General features: G+C 46.4%; 1 protein-coding gene across 3 annotated transcripts; it reads right to left on the minus strand.

Moving 5' to 3' along the window:
- Window positions 1-1,300: 1,300 nt before the first annotated feature.
- slc29a3 (solute carrier family 29 member 3) lies at window positions 1,301-6,576 on the minus strand. 3 transcript variants are annotated; one of them, XM_046071243.1, is made up of 7 exons: window positions 6,439-6,576; window positions 5,271-5,390; window positions 4,757-5,103; window positions 4,294-4,376; window positions 3,521-3,747; window positions 2,543-2,705; window positions 1,301-2,032 (listed from the first exon to the last, which is right to left on the minus strand). In XM_046071243.1, the coding sequence occupies exons 3-7, from the start codon at window positions 5,078-5,080 to the stop codon at window positions 1,405-1,407; spliced, it is 1,425 nt and encodes a 474-aa protein (XP_045927199.1). In that variant the 5' UTR covers window positions 5,081-5,103; window positions 5,271-5,390; window positions 6,439-6,576; the 3' UTR covers window positions 1,301-1,404. The 3 variants fall into 3 exon arrangements, with proteins under 3 accessions (XP_045927199.1, XP_045927200.1, XP_045927198.1); XM_046071242.1 differs by having other exon boundaries at window positions 1,302-2,032; window positions 4,757-5,176; XM_046071244.1 differs by lacking the exon at window positions 5,271-5,390 and having other exon boundaries at window positions 6,439-6,565.
- Window positions 6,577-13,939: the final 7,363 nt, after the last annotated feature.

Raw genomic sequence — 13,939 nt, forward strand, 5'->3', positions numbered from 1 at the left:
TGTGGTCTAGTGCCTAGAAAGTATAGAAAATGGCTATTACTCCCCACAGATTTTGCTTTTCTGAGTAGGACAGTGATATTTTGAAATGTACCTATTTCTAATGAAAAACAGGCAAATTTTAAACCCAGGTTCATTACCCACTGCGACACATCCACCCATTGTGTCCCTGACCACGACACTACAGCCCTAGTTGCTCCAAAGGCATCTGACATATATACAGCAATTGTAAGTCGCTTTGGATAAAAGCCTCAGCTAAATGAGTTAATGTAACATACCTTATCTACACAGATTTGTGAACAATATTTGAGAGAAGTAGGCCTTTTGTGTACATAGAGAAAGTCTTAGATATTTGAGTTCAGCTCATGATGAATGGGGGCAAAAATGAAAGTGTTGTGTTTATAATTTTGTTCAGTGTATTTCAAGGACCACTTTGATGTGCATTGGTAGCATCATCATCTTCTGGGGGGCCACCAGCCTCAAAGCTGTGCTGCTCCATAATGGTAACAAGTACCTGTCTCTTCCCCTGGCTCACACTGTGCACCTCAAAGAGCATTACAACAACATCAAGACTTTGCTGGATGTCTTGAAGTATGATGAGTACAGCTGGGAGGTCATAGACTTAAAAATGGTGGCATTCCTGATGGGTCTCTAAGGCGGACCAATGCACACTACCACAGGTGGGACTGGCCACAGCAGACTGAGTTGTGTGTGGGGAGGAACAGCATCATGTGGGAGCCACTGGTGGACCCCTGGAAGGTGCTGATGCCACCACTACACATCAAATTGGGCCTTATGAAACAATTTGTCAGAGCTCTAGATAAGGAGTCGGCAGCCTTTAAGTACCTTCCGCCCGTTTTGTCATTGATAAGACGTAAATTTCTAAATGTCACTGTCCTGGTCACAGTAGCAAAAGTTGTGGGGATAAAATAGGAGCTATTTTTATACTTTAGAGTCATACAGTAAGCAAATAGGATATGACTAACTGCCAGAGAAAAGCAAGGTGAGCAGATTCAAGTTGTGAGTAAACACTAAAATAAGGTGGATAATGATGTAGAATTAAAATGGTGAAATAAGAAATATTATACGAGAAATAGAAATACACTGCTACTACCCCCACTGCCTAACTCCTACCCCTTCCTCGTCATTCAGTGTGCAACACTGCACAATCCTTAACTCAAACAGAAACAACTGTGTAGGAGCAATAAAACTAGGAGAGTCTCAGCTAACAGGTTGAGGCTGCCGAAGACAATTGTAAAACGTTATACCATGGTAAGACTGAGCAGCATAGCAACAAGACACCAGGTGAACGAAAAGAAAAACACACGGGTGCACTGACACCTGTCCAGCTACTCTCTGTTGTATAGCTTGACTATAACCCGACTAGGTTATTGCTTAACAGCCTGGTCAGATGCAGTGCACGATAAGCACAGAGAAAGCAGACCCAACAGCCAGTCCCAGAGTGAGGAAGAAGGACATGACTACTCCTGTGGCCTCTGCCAGTTCCCGAGGTACCACCTTAGGGCCATATATCATTGGCAGAGTCCCTAGATAGCCGTTAGAGAGGCCCAGCAGGCAGGTAAAGACCACAGGGTACACATCATGGGTGAAAAGCACAGTGTGGAGGTGGTCCCTCGGCTGGTAGTTACAGAGCATGAGAAGTGGCACCATGACAGAGCGACACAGCACCAGTGTAGGCAGGACTCGGCTGGTGGGACCAGGAACCTGCAGCCAGGCTGTGGCCTGCCTGCCACAAAAGTCTGCTACATTGTACAGGAGGAAACTGGTGATTGGCGCAAAGTAAGTGGTTGTCCAGGGGCTGCCGCTGTCTTTGTGGACAGACTGGATCCCTGAGGAAACTGCAGGGAACACCATGATGGAGATGCAGAAGACGTAGAAGACGCTCAGGCCGAGCACCCACGTCTTTCTGAGGATAGGCTGCAGCGGTGGCACTAAGACTCTGCTCCCTGTGCCTGTTGCTCCCTCCTCACTCCTCACTCCTGGATTGGTGCATGTTGCTGCCAGCATGTAGTGTCTAGAGAGAAGAGAAGCAGAAAGCAGCATGTTGGTAATTTAGTACACCTACAATCTCTCTTTATGAAGTATATCTGTCAAGTCTGAACTGAATTGGACATTATGGCTTTGATGGCTCGTAGTGTGATCAATAAAATAATCTTATTTTTGTACCATTTCTCCACTTTGACAAGACATATTGAACCTGCCTCCTAAAAAGTAGGTTTATCATTAGATTGTCATAATGCTGTCTTCGAGGCCAGGTCAACCTTCAAACAGAAGTTGCAAATTTAAAATGCACAAACAAATTCACTAGAACAGGTATGCTTATTACAATTTAAACCCACTATGTAGGATTTGAACATGTGTAACTTTGGCACCATCTGGTGGTATTGTGGTGAATGCCACTGTGGCAGATAATGCACACTGCTAACTCTCTCTCTCTGTAATCTATAGTATCCACATTCAGTTGAAAGTAAATTTTACAGGACTTATCTGTATGGGAACCAGAATTTATTTGGCTGCTACTGACCTTGAATATTCCAGCTTAGGCAGCAGCAAATATGCAATGATGCAGAGCAGGATGAAGATGTCCGCTGTCAGGAAATAGGCCACAGCACTGTCTGTCACATCTTTAGCAAATGCCAAGTCTGCTATTGATGCTACTGCACTCAGGGTGCCTCCCATGGCTTGGCCTGAGACAAAAAAGCACTTCAGCTAATGTTTGGTGCAGTAAGTAACCTCTACATATGAAATATCACTATAAATACATACTTTCTTTGCTTAGCAAGGATAGTGGAGTGCTGACAAGAAATAAGGGATGGGACGATATGCAACAAAGATTCCCCAGACCCGACATGGGAATGTTACAATTAATTGGTCAGCGTCCTAAACTCCTAGCTCACCATGACACCCCATAACTTTTTCCATTTTCTAAATCTGCTTATACTGGTTATACACTGGACAAGACGCATAATAATAACCAGTTATGTTAAAACGTTTAATAATAATCCCATTAATTAATTAAAACACTTACATGTCACTATAATAGTCTTGCATTATACAAATATAGAAGCCATTGCAATCAACTTTTCTTTAAGGAACAAGGGATCTAAAGTATTTTTAGCAATATCAGTGTTCAGTCATTAATATGCAAATATATGTAACAAGGTGCTCCAAAATGCAATCCAGAAATGGGCCATCTGTTCTATAGAGCAAAGCTGTCATGTAAGTTCAACATTTCTGTAGCGTATGCTATCGTGTATACTCGTCATGTTTACCAGAGTGTGCACACACAGACAGACAGATGCCATCATGCCAATGTTATGTCCCACACAGCATTACTGCGGGGGCACGACTTTGTCACAATAACAAGTTATTTTGTCGATAAACTCTTAATAAAGCTGCTAAATTGTGCATACTATATGGATTTCAAGACATCAGAAAGGGTATTTGTACAATGGTACTGTATCAATGCTACAAAGACAATAGTGTAAACAAGAGACTGTGCCTGATATAAGGGCCTGAGAAACCCTCATGGGGAAATGTCCACTGATCCCGAACACACTGCCAGAGAAGAGGTTTGAGGCTCCACTGACGACAGCAACGCTGGCCAGCGTGCCGATGAAGAACCCCATCCTGCTGTCTGACGTGTCCACTTTCACCAGCACCGTGGTCACCACAAACACCAACAGGATGACAAAAAGAGACGACAGAATCCGCACATTTGGTGACAACCTATAAAACACAGCGCGCGCGCACACACACACACACACACACACACACACACAAACTGGGTTTTTCAAAGATCAAAGAAGTCCACAGAAAATGAAGCAGATGTTTTGTGCTGTTGGAACAATATGCGTACAATACTGACTGTCGACACAAATGTGAGACACTAAGCTATTAATTATCCACACAAATAATAAATGAAATGTACTCTGCTGCAGAGATGCTGTTCAAAATGACAAAACATCCCCTTTGCTGCATGTTATCTGAGACCAGCACAGACTGATCAAAGTCCAAAGAGAATATAAAAAGACAAAGCATTTAAGGTCACAGGGTTAATTACATTACTGTAATGTACAAAGGCCCTAGATAGCACAAATGTGGCATTGTAACATCCAAACATCTAAAAGACAAAAGTTCACAGAACATGTAAAACTGTACTTCAATGCTTTACACCGCATATAGTGGTGAACAGCAAAAGAGAATCAACAAAGACAAATGAGAAAAGTGTGTGTGTGTGTGTGTGTGTGTGTGTTGGGTGTATGGGGAATCAACCTGTTAACTAGGACGTAGTTGAGTATCAGACACAGCACAGAGGGTATGGTGGAGGCAATGGCCAGATAACTTTCAAAGTAGTCCTGCAGATAGTTACAGAAAAAACAAAACACTTAGCTTGAATATAAGAACACACACACACACTCGTGCACTGCATTTACTGTCTCACACAAAATAAGAGGAAGTGAAAGGAGAGGGCAGCGATATAAAAATGAAACAATTTCTTTCCTTTCCTTTGCTGTGGTGTCTAATTCAAATCAAGCATTCATTTCAGAATAGCAAAGATCTTTAGATCTCATCCAGACCGTTTCATAGGTTATGTTTGTCGTGTCTAAAACAACAGCCTCGCATTAAGTGTACTGTTCTTATAAAAAACAGAACTATTCTGACTAAACTTCTTTGGTGATCATCATCAATCATAACATACTGCACGCCACCATGAATCTGATCATCTCTCACTCACACTGAGGTCTGACCGTTGCTCCTCATTGCTGGTTAGATGACTGTTGTTACTCAGTTTGTAGAGCCAGTATTCTTTGGCTGTTATGAAGAAGTTCCAGGGCAGCAGGGAGCCGATGCCCATCAGAAAGAAGATGATGTACACCAGATTATAAGAGTCCTCTGGACTGTAGCGCACAGCCAGAGGCACAGAGGAATGTTTGGGCAGCAGTGATGCAGATGGACTCTGGTCCTCGCTGTCCTCATCTTCAGATATATGGTGGTTTCCAAGAACAGTCGGAACATAGGAGGAGTTGAGACTGGGATGCACATGCTCTGCACCGTCCATTTTCACATACAGAACACAGGATCTTCACAAAGTAAAGACACCAGAGAAAAGGGAAGGCAGTGAAAAACACTAAGACCAGAAGTGTTAAACAGACAGCTGTGAAGGAGAAGAAGAAAAAAACTCAAGTTTAAAAAATATCCCTGTGAAATAATTATGTTGTTTCAAAATGTTATGTTTGGAAAATGCTTACTTTTAATTTTGCTTGTCCAGAAAGGAAAAGCAAGACTGTGTCTATTGTGAAGCCATATTCTGGAGAGGTCTCTGAGCTGTAGCTGGTAGAGATCACTCCGACTGTTTGGATCCTGTGATGCTGCAGTGCAAGGAGTCACATTTAACCCTGGGATAATCATTCCCATTCAGGGCATATTGACAGGTGTTTTCCAAATGTATCCCTTGATAGATACACATGTCAGATAAAGCTGTTAATATTCAACACAAAACAGTGAACACCACAAACTGCTACCTCTGTAGGGACAGAAAGGTAGACAATTAAATAATGTTTAATCATCATGATGATTTAGATGAAGTGGAATGTGGCATGGACACACTGTTATTTTCTCTCTGTGCCACAATTGCAATATTAATGGGGGAACTGGGATCAGTACTATTTGGCAGCAATGTGTGGACGTGAACTCACTGCTCTCCCACAGCTGGAGTCAGTCTTTGACTTGGGTAAGTGGAATGACGGCTTTGGCGGATTATAAACGCTGGATCATATAAAGCAACTCCGCATTTACCACACCTATTTCCCTAAGGCATGTGATTGTTTGACTCATTATACTGAGTTTCGGTAATCACAACAGATTCATCTCACATCTGCACGCGCTCAACATCACATGTCAAAAAACAGACACTGGCACTAGTTGCATGCGCAATCAGGGGTTATATCTATTTAAGGAGGTTAAAGGAAGACTGACGTGCTTGTACAAAGCTGACCTTGCATCTGAAAGTATCATGTGTGCCACTATTGAGGAACAAGTATTCACATGATGGTACCAAGAAAGAAGATTAACGTTACACGCACTGGAACTGCACAGCACACCGAGTAACTTAGTATGCATGCATGTAAGTTAACGTTAGTCACTGCGGACAGTTTCACCGAAGGTTTTTCACTATTCACTGCAAAATGATTCTGCTCATTCTGCCGTGGTCCTCGTTCTTTGGCTCATCACGCGAATAGACAAGCCAAGTTTGATTTGTTTAGTGTGGACACACTGGTGTGAAACAGTCAAACACACGTAAACTAACATTAGCTTAGTGGGTATCCCAGCCTTTTAAAAAGTAACGTTATCCACCAACGTAGCTAACCTACTCGACCCGTGCCTAATGGTCGCTCATTAAATAAAATATAAACATACCTCACTGTTGGAGACTCCTTGTCCGTTACTTCTGTCTACAGAAGTGTTAAACAGCGACACATTAATCCATTTCACAGCAAACTTTATTTCTGGTCAGCTGACAAACAACATTCGTTAGTTTTTGATCCACCAGCAGCAACAACAACATGACTTCCGGTGTGAGCTCTTCAGAATAAAAGCACGTCCCTACGGTCCCTATGGTCCCTTCCCTTACGTTTTCAAAAAAAACGTAAGGGAAGGGACCATAGGGACCGTTACGTTTTCAAAAAAAACGTATATTATAATATAATGTAACAATAATACATTATTTCACAGCTTAGTAAATGCCTCTAAACGGGGCGGAGTGTGTGTGTGTGTGTGTGTCCTCTAAGTTTACATCCTCTAAGTTAGGGGAGAGGGGGGTATGTTGTCACTCTTTTCACACTGTCTAATATTTAGGGAGCACCGTACATCACAATGGTAAAAATGTCATACCAAATGAAAGAATGAAGTCTTGGGCAGAAGTTTTGTATTCATTACATCTTCCTATCTTATCTCATTATGGAGCTGTAGACTGTTGAATAGAGAGTGTGCACTTGTGACAATTTGCCCCATCAGCAGGTAAGTTGTCACACTGCATTTTGTAAATTGTCACACTGGATTATCAACATTAACAGTTAGAACACTTAACTGTGAATATTGATTTCAATTTCAAATTGTTACCAGAACTAAAAATACAAATCAATCAACAATCAAGCCTAGAGAATTTGGAAAATAAATAATCTAATTAAAAACAAAACTGTTGGCAGAGCACACATTAACCTCTTTACTTTGAACTTTAAAATGAAACATTCTCTGGAGTGCAAATAGATCTGATGCAACAATGTGAATTTTTGTATGAATCAGAATCAGAATCAGAAATACTTTATTAAAGTAATTTATAAAAAAATAAAGACAAATATAAAGGTGTGTGGGTATGTACAATATTTACATTATTAAGAATTATTATGGTGAAACAAAAAGGACTAGAGAATAAATAGCAGCAGAGAATATTGCACATAATTATTAGGTAATATTGGACAGAAAATAGATAACAATGAGGTCTAGTTTAATAACTGACTAGTGTCAGACACTTAAAGGGAGGAGTTATAAAGTTTGATGGCCACAGGCAGGAATGACTTCCTGTGGAGCTCTGTGGTGCATTTTGGGGGAATGAGTCTTGCACTGAAAGTGCTCCTGTGTTTGAGCAGCACGTCATGGAGTGGGTGGCAGACATTGTCCAAGATGACATGTAGTTTGGACAGCATCTTCCTCTCTGACACCACCGACAGAGAGTCCAGCTCCACCCCCACAACATCACTGGCCTTGCGGATCAGTTTATTGAGTCTGTTAGCGTCCTCTACCCTCAATCTGCTGCTCAAGCATGCAACAGCAAACAGGATAGCACTGGCCACCACAGACTCATAAAACATCATCAGCATCGTCATGCAGATGTTGAAGGACCTCAGCCTCCTCCGAAAATAGAGACGGCTTTGACCCTTCCTGTAGAGGGCTTGAGTGTTCTTGGCCCAGTCCACTTTATTGTCCATGTGCACTCCCAGGTATTTGTAATCCTCCACAATGTCCACAGGGACCCCCTGGATGGAAACAGGGGTCACTGGTGCCTTGGCTCTCTTTAGATCCACAACCAGCTCTTTAGTCTTTGTCACGTTGAGCTGCAGATGGTTCAGTTCACACCATGTGACAATGTCCCCCACCACAGCTCTGTACTCAGCTTCGTCACCCTTGCTGATACATCCAACCACAGCAGAGTCATCAGAAAACTTCTGAAGATGGCAGGACTCTTTGTGGTAGTTGAAGTCTGTGGTGTAGATGGTGAAGAGGAAGGGAGAGAGGACCGTCCCCTGCGGGGCCCCGGTGTTGCTGACCACGCTGTCTGACACACAGTGTTGCAGGTGCACATACTGTGGTCTGCCAGTCAGGTATTCAACAATCCAGGACACGAGGGGGGCATCCACTTGCATCGCTGTAAGCTTCTCACCCAGCAGGGTCGGCCGGATGGATGGTGTTGAAAGCACTGGAGAAGTTAAAAACATGACCCTCACAGTGCTCGCCGGCTTGTCCAGGTGGGTGTAGATGCAGTCGAGCAGGAAGATGATGGCGTCCTCAACTCCCAGTCGGGGCTGGTAGGCGAACTAGAGTGGGTCCAGAAAAGGGCTGACCATGGGCAGCAGCTGATCCAGAACCAATCTCTCCAGGGTCTTCATGATGTGGGAGGTCAGCGCCACAGGTCTGTAGTCCTTGGAGTCACTGGGACGTGGCGTCTTTGGCACAGGAACGAGGCAAGATGTCTTCCACAGCACAGGGACCCTACGGAGACTCAGGCTCAGGTTGAAGACATGGTGAAGGACTCCACATAGCTGGGGGGCACAGGCTTTGAGCACCCCGTGACGAACACCGTCCATATGTATCTGACTAATCAGACATGAGTCACATTTCTGGCACACATAAATTGCCTGGCCTGAGGTGCAAACATCGCAGGCCCATTTGTTGCATCTCACACACCTAAACCACATTTCCTTTGGAATACTGTATGAAAAAGGCCCCACATAGATGAGGCCAAAAGAGATGTCAGCAGCTTATGTCAAAATGCTTAGTTGTACTTCTGACTGATTTGTTCTTCAACTTCACCTGCCTGACTGCCTTTAACATTATGTCAGGTCATTCTCTGTCTTCTGTTGATAATTTTCTTCCTTCCTTCAAAAACACATTCCTCCTTGCAATTACAAATTACAAGCTTATTTGTCTACTACCCTTGCTGCCTAACTAAATTAATAACTGTATGTGTGTGTGTGTTTGTATCTACTAACACACTACATGCCTACGGTATAAGACCGTATCTGTCATGAATTCAGTCTTGTCCAGGCATATGGCTGCTGCTGTAAACTACAGAGCATGTTATATGTGTTTATTTGTACTGGGGCAACTAATCACATGTGACGACTTGCCCCAAAGTCATTGAGACAACTTGGCCCAAACTGACGTGTGCTAATGTTGGCTAAATCTCAAGGTTAGCTTAACATAGCACTTCAGCTGAAGTATCAAAAGACACATTATTGTCTCCTCTAGTTTGTGCAAAGTTATCATTTTGAACATTCACACCTAATAAGGTTGGAATACATAAAGTATTAAGTACAAATGTTTTATTGAAGCAAAAAAATAATAAAATTGTGCTGATTAGAGTGACCTTGACCACACGTGAACAGGAAGTTGAACATAGAAAAAAAAGTCACACAAAATGGCCATTTGATTTTTGTCATAGAGCCTCTAGTGTTGGAGTTATGAGCAGTGTGACAACTTACACATGAGACAACTTAGCCCGCTCTCCCCTACTCTAACAGACCATATGTGTCTCAGTTTAAAAGAATTTCTTTCTAAACACAAATGTAGTGGAAACTGATTCCTATTCAACAGTCTGTTAATGAAAGGACAAAAGTTAAATAAGATGTATTATGATATTGTATAAAAGCTATATTTTTCTCAGTAAATAACCATATATCTATCCATCAATATTATTTATTGAGCCCAATTCAATCAATATTACCTTTTAACCTAATTTCATACAAAGTAGCTTGAATGGGGAATTATTTTCTTTCTTGCAATTATTATTATTATTATTATTGTATGTAGGGTTTCCCCTCAGAAACTGATGAAGTGGTAGCACCCAAAATGGACGCGCTTACCTACAGTCTGTGGTGTGAAATATAAACATTGTTGTCTGTCAGCGTATTTGGTACATAAACGGTTCGCAGCTCTCGTTCCCCTTCGAGGGAACTCGAACTGCGTCGGTTACGACACTATGGGAACGCCTCTAGGCGTAGCAGGACTGAACGTGAATGAAATCACTCCAATTTTATTGGCTTGTTGCTAGAACGGTAAGGTGTGACGGAATAACCGGAGGAGTATAAAGCACACCTGTACACACTCATCATTAGCTTTTTTTCTATTCAGCAGGCGCTGTGTATGTTGTTTGAAGAAGCTCCAGTCCTACAAGCAGTGTGTCTTACCTGAAGAAGAAGTCTACCAGCATGACCGGCAACCAGATGTACAGAAGGTGTGTTTTTTCTTGCCCTCGGTACATCACGGATGGAGATTCTCATGAGATGTGTGTCTCATGTTTGGGGATGGAGCACGCCCGGGCAGCTCTCGAGGGGGCTGCCTGCGCCCGTTGCGAAGCCCTTTCTGTGCGGGTACTGAGGTACAGCATGGCTCTCTTTTCCGAGGATGGCCGGATGTTTTCTCCCCGTGGTGTGGGCCCTGCGGCCGCTGAGGCGGCCCGGCGGCTTCACTCATGGGGTTCACAGCGTGATCTATCGGAGGATTTCGGGACAGCTGAGGCTTTTTCCTGACCTTCATCCGCTGGCTCCGAAGCTTCCTTTCCTCGTTCGGGAGCCCGTTCTCGGCTTCTCCCGCTAGCGGTTTGGATCTGGAGACGCTGCAGCACTCCGACTCCGAGGAGGCGGACATGCTCAGCGTAGTGGACGATGACTTCTGGGTGTCGGGGCGGCGTCATCAGGTGGCACCCGACTATGACGTGCTGCTGGAAGTGGTGACTAGAGTCGTGGCTAAGCTCAACATCAACTGGCCACAGGAGGAGCAGACACCACAGGCTAGTGGTAAGCTTGATGAAAGGTTTCTTAAGCACCACGCGCCACCTCCACGCCGGTCTCTGCCATTCTTTCCTGATTTACATGATGAACTGAGTAAATCATGGGGCAGACCCTTCTCTACACGTCTTTCCACACCCCTATCACTGAACTACAGTAATGTGATGGGGGTTAGGGACCGTGGTTATGGGAGGATGCCTTGGATGGAGGATGTGCTTGCGAGCTATCTCTCCCCTCGACTTGCGTCCTCCCTGGAGAAGCCGGCGTCCCTCCAAGCCATGTCGCACCACATCTACGCTCATCTACGCTCGTGGGGAAGGCGTACATGGCAGCGGGCCAGGCAGGTGCGAGCTTGCACATCATGGCGGTGCTTCAAGCCTACCAAGCCGACCTGCTACAGGAGACGGTGCAGAGGGGGGGTCCCTCTGAGGAAGATCTGGCGGAGCTTCGCAGAACCACGGAGCGTTAGACGCAGGGCGAAGCGTTCCGCCGATCGAGGTCCCTTCCGCCGTGGCAACGGGTGATGTTATCCCGCCGTTTACACGTGCACCTGCCACCATCAAGTCCACGCCATACTGCCTGCCCTGAGGGTCTGCAGTCAGGCGGCGTTCAGACTCACTCACCGTGGATCTTCGGCGGCTCTCCCCTGCCGAGGGGCTGGTTCCGTTGGCAGACTTTGCAGAGGCTTGGCGGAGCCTGACGAACATTTCTCCGTGGGTCCTGCGCACCGCCATAGATGGGTTTCGACTACAGTTCAAAACCTGCCCTCCAAAATTCAACGGGGTGGTTTGGACTGTGGTCCGCCCAGAGCAAGGTCCGGTGTTGGGACAGGAAGTTCTTACTCTGCTGAGGAAAGGGGCCGTGGAACGTGTCTCCCCCCCAGACAGAGACGCCGGTTCTACAGCCTGTACTTCATAGTCCCCAAGAAGGACGGAGGGCTGTGCCCTATTTTGGATCTGCGGGTTCTAACCGGCCTCTGAGGAGATTCAGGTTCAAGATGCTCATCATCCCCGCCATCGTGACGCACGATAGATCTAAAGGACGCCTATTTCCACGTCTCCATCCGTCCTTCTCACAGGAAGTTCCTGAGGTTCGCCTTTGGGGGTGTGGGTTACCAGTATCGGGTTCTTCCATTCGGCCTGGCACTTTCCCCTCGCACATTCACCAAGTGTATGGACGCAGCACTGGCCCCGCTGAGGCTCCAGGGCATCCGGATTTTCAGCTACATCGACGACTGGCTCATCCTAGCCCAGTCTCGAGAGTTGGCGGTTCGGTTCTCATCTGCTGCGTTTAGGGCTGAGGCTCAACGCAAAGAAGAGTGTGCTGGCGCCCACCCAACGGACTACGTTCCTAGGGGTAGTATGGGATTCGACAACAATGCGGGCACAATTGTCTCCGGCACGTGTCGACACCATATTGGCTGCCGTGAAAGGGGTGAAGTTAGGCCACACCACCACTATAAAACACTTTCAACGAGTGTTGGGTTTCCTGGCGGCTGCGTCCAGCGTAATACCATCTGGACTGCTGCACATGAGACCCCTGCAGTGGTGGCTAAGGACCAAGGGTTTTTCCCTGAGGGGAAATCCTTTCCATCTGATTTGGGTTACGCACGCACGCAAGTGTCGTCGTTCCCTATCAGTTTGGTAGGAAACTTGGTTCCTGTCCCAGGGGCCCGTGCTGGGAGGGTCTTGTCGCCGGCTGGTCATTTCGACAGACGCCTCCCTTACGGGCTGGGGCGCGGTAATGGGCGGCCGCTTTGCAAGGGGATCCTGGCAGGTGCATCAGTCCGAGTGGCATATCAACTGTCTTGAGATGTTGGTGGTGTTCCAGGCTCTAAGGAGTTCCTGCCCGATCTCCAAGGCCACCACGTCCTGGTTCGTTCCGACAACACAGCGGTGGTGGCCGAATCACCAGGGCGGTCTGCGCTCGCGCCCTCTGTACAGACTGGCGCGTCAGATCCTCCTGTGGTCCCAGCAGAGGTTACTATCGCTCAGGGCGATGTATCAGGGAGCAGACCTGCTGTCGAGGCACTGGCTGAGGCCCGGGGAATGGAGACTTCACAATGTCGGCCTACTGCTCGTAGCCCCGTTCTGGCCAACCCGGGTGTGGTTCTCGGACATCATGTCGCTCCTGGACAGCCCGCCGTGGCAGGTCCCTCTGAGGAGAGACCTGCTGTTCCAGGCGCAGGGCTGGGTTCTTCACCCTTGCCCCGCCGTATGGCGGCTGTGGGTCTGGCCCCTGAGGGGGCACAGTACCTAGAGGCGGGTCTAACAGCCGGAGCAGTCGAGACCCTCCTCAGCTCCAGGGCCCCGTCCACACGGATCCTCCGTGGTGCCAGGAGGATGAGACCTGCGACTCGGTCCAAGGTTCCCACTTGGGATCTGGCGGTGGTTCTTGGGGCGTTGGCTGAGGCACCCTTCGAACCCCTGGAGTCAGCTGAGGCTAAGCACTTGACCCTTAAGATGGCCTTTCTCCTTGCTATCACCTCTCTGAGGAGGGTGGGGGATCTCCAAGCGCTTTCGGTTTCCCCGCAAAGCCTGGAATTTGCCCCGGGGAATATTAGGGCTATCCTGCACCCTCGTCCAGGATACATCCCTAAAGTGCCTTCTTGTGCGGCAGGGTCCACAGTGCTGCAGGCATTTCATCCTCCACCTCATGTGACGGCGGAGGACGGGAGACTTCATCTGGTCTGCCCTGTCAGAGCACTGAGTTTTTACACTCTGAGGTCCTCCTGTTGGAGGAAGGCTGACCAGCTGCTAGTGTGTTTTGGGTCCCCCAGGGCTGGGCTCCCTGCATCCAAACATACTATTAGCAACTGGATTGTTCAGACTATTTCCCTGGCCTATCAGGTGCGC

The sequence above is a fragment of the Micropterus dolomieu genome, linkage group LG15 (genome assembly GCF_021292245.1).
Source record: "Micropterus dolomieu isolate WLL.071019.BEF.003 ecotype Adirondacks linkage group LG15, ASM2129224v1, whole genome shotgun sequence".
In the NCBI taxonomy this organism is placed as follows: Eukaryota; Metazoa; Chordata; class Actinopteri; order Centrarchiformes; family Centrarchidae; genus Micropterus; species Micropterus dolomieu.